The sequence below is a fragment of the Pipra filicauda genome, unplaced genomic scaffold, assembly GCF_003945595.2.
Source record: "Pipra filicauda isolate LSUMZ 115617 unplaced genomic scaffold, ASM394559v2 scaffold208_size1342795_pilon, whole genome shotgun sequence".
NCBI classification, from domain to species: domain Eukaryota; kingdom Metazoa; phylum Chordata; class Aves; order Passeriformes; family Pipridae; genus Pipra; species Pipra filicauda.
The window spans coordinates 131,555-138,128 of NW_024104319.1; the positions used below are offsets into that span (position 1 = coordinate 131,555).

At 54.6% G+C, this 6,574-nt stretch overlaps 1 protein-coding gene across 1 annotated transcript; it reads right to left on the reverse strand.

Annotated features, from left to right (window-relative positions):
* Positions 1-842: 842 nt before the first annotated feature.
* LOC114000680 (acrosin-like) lies at positions 843-3,609 on the reverse strand. The gene is made up of 5 exons (XM_039380931.1): positions 3,335-3,609; positions 2,810-3,016; positions 2,214-2,473; positions 1,786-1,931; positions 843-1,315 (listed from the first exon to the last, which is right to left on the reverse strand). The coding sequence occupies exons 1-5, from the start codon at positions 3,403-3,405 to the stop codon at positions 1,040-1,042; spliced, it is 960 nt and encodes a 319-aa protein (XP_039236865.1). The 5' UTR covers positions 3,406-3,609; the 3' UTR covers positions 843-1,039.
* Positions 3,610-6,574: the final 2,965 nt, after the last annotated feature.

A 6,574-nucleotide genomic window follows, 5' to 3' on the forward strand; every position in this document is an offset into this window, starting at 1 on the left:
GGTTACGGTATTGTTCCTTGTTCTGTTTTTTTACATACATATGTATATTAATAAAGAGCTGCTGTTGTCCTTTTCCAAACCTTTTTACCTGAATCCTCCTAATTAAAGTCATATTAACTTAGAGGGAGGAGTTTGGTTTTTTTCTTAACCTGCCATCCCTAGCAAACATTTTTGTCTTGTTAAGCTAAACAACTAGCAAATGTTTCTAGTCTCTAGGCCTAAGGTTTTTTAGGTGGTGTTTACAACCCAACTATGAACACCTCTAACTAAACATTCTTTTCCTTTAAGGGAAGAAACTGGAGCCCCTTCAGGGTTAAGCCTGCTAATTTAGTTGCTTCCATTTGACTGCTGAACAGCTTCCCCCTTTTTCCCCAGGTACAGCAGACCCTGGCTGTTGGACTGTCATTTCAATTACAGCCAATGAGTTGCTCTCCTTGATGACCAAGGAGAGTTCTCTGAGCTTTCCTTTGATGAAGTTAAAGGAAGACCAAGGAGCTGGAAGGTTCCTGCCCAGACATCCCGAGTCCAGTTTCCAGTTGCCTGGTGTGCTGTACACACATCCACACACAGAGGCATCCCACCGGTCAGCAGCCTAAGACACTGTGCATTTCCAGCTGCTGGCCCCAAGACCTGTAAGGCCCTAAACCTGTGTTCCCTTCTGCACTGCACCCTTGGCCTCCTCTCTGAGCAGGCACGATTCCAGCCCCTTGGAGGGACCCTTTCCCTTTGCTCCCTTTTGTGCCCTTTCCCTTTGCTTGCCTGTGCAGCCTCATTTTGCAGGTGTCGGCCCAGGGAGGCCTGGCCTCGAGGGCACAGGAGACTGAGTGGGACTGCCAACACGGTTAATGGTGAAAACAGGCAACTTTATTTCAACAACAACTAAGTCCACATCAGCATTTGTGTGCATGCAGAGGAGGAGCGTGGGCAGGACAGAGGAGGCCTTTGGTACTGAGGCTGCCTTTGGATCAGCAGGCATTGTCCCAGAAGGACATGGTTATGGCTCACTACAGCCTGTGCCACAGCCTGTCCATCCTGCTGCTCAAGCCGGTTTTGCCTTTAGGAACTTCAAGAGCTCCTGCAGCAGATCAAAGAATTCCAGCAGCTTCGTATGTGGAAACGGACAGGATTGCACTGGTGCTGGAGTAGCTAAGCTCTGGCCAATGTGTTTCATGATCCAGCTGTGGTAGTATTGAGTGGAGACAAAAACTGTAGGCTTTTTGGGTCTGGCACAACCTACTGCCCAGCTGGTCAGACCAACTTCCCAGAAGATGTCAGCTGTGCTATCTTTGCAGATGAGAGGCCCCCCGCTGTCACCCTGTAGCAAAGCAGAGAGGATTAAGGGAGTGTTGGGTGGCCCCTGTCAGCACATAGGGCTGGCTTCTTTGCTCTCCCAGCCCCTGGCAGAGCTGGATTCCTGGCAGGGAAAGGTTCTGCTCAGGTGCTGAGGCCTCCAGAACCATGGCTGGGAGGAGGTTACAGGTCTGTAAGGTAGGGCTCTCTGTCCTCTGTGCTCAGTGATCCTGGAAGTGCGGAGAGCGGATGTTCCAGGGTTGGCATCTGGACCTCTGCACTGCCAAGAGCACTAGGCAGGCTCTCTGGGAAGAGTGCCAGGCAGCTGGGACAAGGGGGGAACTGGGCAAGGACCCTTGGGAGGAGAAGGGGAGGGAAGCCCCAGTAGTGGTGGGGCCTCAGGGCTGGGAGGGCAGCTGGCCAGGCAACGCACACGCGGAACTGTGTTTGGGCAGTGCTGACAGGGGGGCTGAATGACTCGTAGCACACTCCTACCTGGCAGGTGTTCATGCCACCCTCTGGTTGCCCAGCACACACATTGTCGTCTTGGATCCTCCCTCCATACCAGTCGGTGCTGTTGCAGAGCTGGGTGTCGATGAGGAGCACCTTGGCCTCCTTCAGAACACTTGCTTGTGCTACAGCTGTGAGCAGAGAAAGGAATGAGCTCCCAGCAGCTCCTTGTCCATTCCCCTGGCCTGTCTGGGGGTGAAGCCCTTCCCTGGGGCTTGGCTCAGTCTCTGGAGAGGCATTGGAGTGTTGTGTCGCTGCTGTCTAGCTTTGGGAAGTAGGCTCGTCCCATCTCTCCAGAGGCATACATCCCGCAGCCCAACCCTGGTTTTGGCCTCTGCTGTCAGGAAGCCCCACCCATCTCTCCCCAGTGTGCCAAGCTTGCCCTCAGGGCACAGGTCCTTTTGGGAACTTACTTTTAGCCTCAGTGGCACCCCAGCCAGCAACATAGCAGTTCAGAGCTGACACTTTCACTGTGGGACCAGGTAGACAAGCAAGCTGAACGGAGGGGTTGCACTCAAAGGGCTTCGTCAGTTCCACCAGGGCAATGTCATGACGCATAAGGCCATCGTATTGCTCGTGTATCTTCACCTGCTTAATCCGGCGTATTTGTACCTCAGGCCCTGAGTCAGCAGTTGATGTGAGCCCGGCCAGCACGCCCCACTTGCTGAGGGGACTGGAACACAGACAGAGAGAGGGCTAAGAGGGAACAGAGCCATGTGCTGTAGCAGCCCACCAGTTCACTGCCTTCTGCTGCCCAAGGCAGAGAGGAAAGCAAAGTTACAGGGGGGGTGACGGCACTAGCATGGCTTAGGCTCCAGAAATGCCAAGCTGGAGGCTGCTAGGAAGCAGGGACACGAGCCCAGCCTTTTCCCTGAGCAGTCTCAGCTGGGCTTGCGGTGCCCAGGCACTGGGCATGCTGCAAGGAAATGGGATGGGAGTAGAACGTGGTGTTGGGCACAGAGCACCAGTTGGGCTGTTGAGGATATCCCGGTTCCCTGGTCCTCCTTACTTTGTGCGGTTGATGAAGCAGTGGGCAGCTGAGAGGACCCACTGTGGTCTGATGATGGTCCCTCCACAGTTATGCCTAAAAAATTTTTTTGTCCGAAGACTCTGGACGCTGACTATCCCGGCCCAGGCCCCTCTTCCTGGCCGGACAGTTACGCCACCCACGATGCGCGTCGTGCTGTAGGGCACAGGCCGGAGCCCGCAGACCTGTCTGTAAGCAGAAGGTCATTACTGTCCTGCTTGAGGGCTTGATGCTGCTCAGGCTGAAGGGCAGCCTGCTTCCCTCCCCACAGGGCACTGGTTGCACGGCCAGCAGGGCCAGGGGACCCCGTGGGGGCGTGTGTCTGTCTGCCCCTGTGTCTGCTTCAGCCCCGTAGATGAGTTGTGCCAGCAGTCTGAGTGCGGGCAAGGGGCTGAGGCTCCCACATGGGGTTTGGGAAGCTCGGGTGTAGCCACGAGACAAGCAGACACCCTCAGGGTAGCCCCTACAGCTTGCCCAGGCTCCCTCCCAGAGCCTGGGGCCACTTACCCGCACGTGTTCGATGTGCCGTCGGCGGCCCCACACAGGGCCAGCAGGATGAGCAGGCGCAGCAGAATCATCGCTGCCAGCGACACAAGTCAGCTGCAAGGAGTGAGGGCCTGTCTCCTCCAGCACAGCTGCCAACAAGGTGCCTGCAGCACTGGAGTTGCTGGCAGTGCCCTCAGCCTGAGGCTGATGTCACAGGGGGGCTGGTTCCATGATCTGGGCATGGTGGTGGCCTCTGGAGGCAGGGGAAGAGGGATAACGTAGAGTCATAGAATCATAGAAGCAACTTGGGTTGGGAAAGACCTCCGAAATCATCAAGTTCAACCCCTGATCCCACACTGCCGTGGTTACCAGACCATGACACTAAGTGCCACATCCAGCCTCATCTGAAAAATCTCCAGGGACAGAGAATCCACCACTTTCCTAGGCAACCCATTCCAATGCCTGACTACCCTCTCTGTAAAGAATTTCTTCCTAATATCCAACCTAAACTTCCTCTGGCAGAGCTTAAGACCGTGCCCTCTTGTCCTACTGCTGGTTGCCTGGGAGAAGAGACCAACCCCCACCTGGCTACAGCCTCCTGTCAGGGAGTTGTAGAGAGTGAGGAGGTCTCCCCTGAGCCTCCTCTTCTCCAGGCTGAACAACCCCAGCTCCCTCAGCCTCTCCTCATTGGACTTGTGTTCAAGTCCCTTCACCAGCCTCGTTGCTCTTCTCTGGACCTGCTCCAGCCCCTCCATGTCCTTCCTGAACTGAGGGGCCCAGAACTGGACACAGCACTCCAGGTTGTGGCCTCACCAGCACTGAGTACAGGGGAAGAATCACTTCCTTGGACCTGTTGGCCACACTGTTCCTGATCCAGGCCAGGATCCATTGGCCTTCTTTTCCCCCTGGGCACGCTTCTGGCTCATGTTCAGCTTCCTATCAATCCAGACTCCCAGCTCCCTTCCTGCCTGGCTGTTCTCCAGCCACTCTGTCCCAGCCTATAGCACTGCAGGGGGTTGTTGTGGCCAAAGTGCAGGACCCGGCACTTGGCTTTGTTGAACCTCATCCTGTTGGAATCAGCCCAACTCTCCAGCCTGTTCAGGTCCCTCTGCAGAGCCCTCCTGCCTTCCACCAGATAAACACTACTCCCCACCCAGCTTGGTGTCATCTGCAAATATGCTATTGGTACACTCAATCCCCTCATCTAAATCATCGGTAAAGATATTAAACAGAACTGGGCCCAACACTGATCCCTGGGGGACACCACTAGTGACCGGATCCCAACTGGATGCAGCCCCGTTCCCCACCACTCTCTGGGCCCGGCCCTCCAGCCAGTTCCTAACCCAGCACAGAGTGCCCCTGTCCAAGCCGTGGCTGCAGCTTTTCCAGGAGTGTGCTGTGGGAGACGGTGTCAAAGGCTTTGCTGAAGTCCAGGTAGACACATCCACAGCCTTCCCCTCATCCACCAGGTGGGTCACCTGATCATAAAAGGAGATCAGGTTGGTCAGACAGGACCTGCCCCTCCTAAACCCGTGCTGGTTGGTTCTACACCCTTGTCCATCCTGTAGGTGCTGTGTGATTGCACTGAGGATGATCTGCTCCATAACCTTGCCAGGCACTGAGGTCAGGCTGACAGGCCTGTAGTTTCCAGGGTCCTTCTTTTAGCCCTTTTTGTGGATTGGCGTGACATTCACCAACTTCCAATCATCTGGGACCTCTCCAGTGACCCAGGACTGTTGGTAGATGATGGTGAGCGGCTTGGTGAGCTCTTCTGCCAGCTCCCTCATCATCCTTGGGCAGATCCCATCTGATCCCATACACCTGTGGGGGTCCAAGAGGCTCAGCAGGTCACTAGCTGTTTCCTCCTGGATTACAGGGGGGCTATTCAGCTTCTTATCTCTTTCTACAAGCTCCAGAAGCCAGCTGTCCTCAGGACAACCTGTCTTACTGTTGAAAGCTGAGGTAAAGAAGGTGTTAAATACTTCAGCCTTTTCCTCATCTTTGGTAGCTATGTTCCCCCCCTGTCCAGTAAAGCATGGAGGTTTTCCTTGCCCCTCCTTTTGCTACTGGTGTATCTGTAGAAAGACTTCTTGTTATCCTTAACAGAAGTGACAAGATTGAGTTCAAATTGTGCCTTTGTCTTTATAATTTTCTTTCTCCATGACCTAATTACATTCCTAAACTCTTCATGAGTAGCCAGCCCTTTTATCCATAATTGGTAAGCTCCCTTTTTTACCCTAATTTCCTTCAAATCTCCCTGTTTAGCCAGGCTGGCCATCTTCCCGACCGGCTTGCCTTTTGGCAGACTGGGACAGCTTGCTCCTGTGCTTTCAAGACTTCCTTCTTGAAGAATGTCCATTCCTCCTGGACCCCTTTGTTTTCAAGGGTTTTTTTCCCAGGGTACGCTCTGAACTAAGTCTTCTGAACAGGCCAAAATCTGCCCTCCGGAAGTCCAGCACAGAGGTTTTATTGATGGCCCTCCTTGCATCCCTGTGTTAGAGCCACAGAACAGTCTGGCTTGGGAAGGACCTTAAAGGTCCTTTAGTTCCAAGCCCCAGCCATGCGCAGGGACACCTTCCACCAGATCAGGTTGCTCAGAGCCCCTTCCAACCTGGCCTTGAACAGTTCCAGGGATGGGGCATGCACAGCCTCTCTGGGCAAGCTGTGCCAGTACTCTGCCAACGATAAAAGCTTTTACTCCTCATCGGAAACTGGTCCAGAATTTGTGGCAACAACAACAAAAAGCCACGCACTGGGTTTTTAAAACCGCTTTCTGACACTGTTTCCCTCTGCCTTGCTTGAGACAAGCAAATCAACTAATTGTTTTAGTTTTGCAAAGAGCTGTCGGAATTTTTTCCGACTACCCGTTAATGGGTAGCGCTCACCAACAGTGAAAGGGCACTCCCCCCCCCCGTTCTTTTCCCAGGGTGGCCGAGGCGGGGAGGAGTGGTGTCGCACACATAAGGGCACGGGAGCGGGGAGGGCTTTTTAAAACCGGCCCGAGCTGCACATCTGGGCCTTTTCTTTATGTGTCTTCCTGCTCGTCACCCACGGACCTGGCAACCACCTCTTTTTTCTCCTGTTTAACCCCCGAGAAGGAGCTTTCCCTGCCTGGCACCCCTATCGGGGTTGGCCCCAGGTCCTTGCCGGCCATTGCTCGCACCACTGGGATAAGCCCTGGTAGAGCCCCCGCCGCCGGCCGTTTCGGAGCGAGGTACCTGCCCCCGCCCGCGCCCTGCGCCGGTGCCACATATCCGAGCA

What these genes read in the sequence shown, in the direction of transcription:
- LOC114000680 (XM_039380931.1), bottom strand. Translation starts at nt 3,405, where the DNA reads ATGATTCTGCTGCGCCTGCTCATCCTGCTGGCCCTGTGTGGGGCCGCC. An exon ending in GGCACATCGAACACGTGCGG is followed by an intron (nt 3,017 to 3,334) that starts GTAAGTGGCCCC and finishes TTCTGCTTACAG; the next exon opens with ACAGGTCTGCGGGCTCCGGC. An exon ending in GTGGCATGAACACCTGCCAG is followed by an intron (nt 1,316 to 1,785) that starts GTAGGAGTGTGC and finishes GCTTTGCTACAG; the next exon opens with GGTGACAGCGGGGGGCCTCT.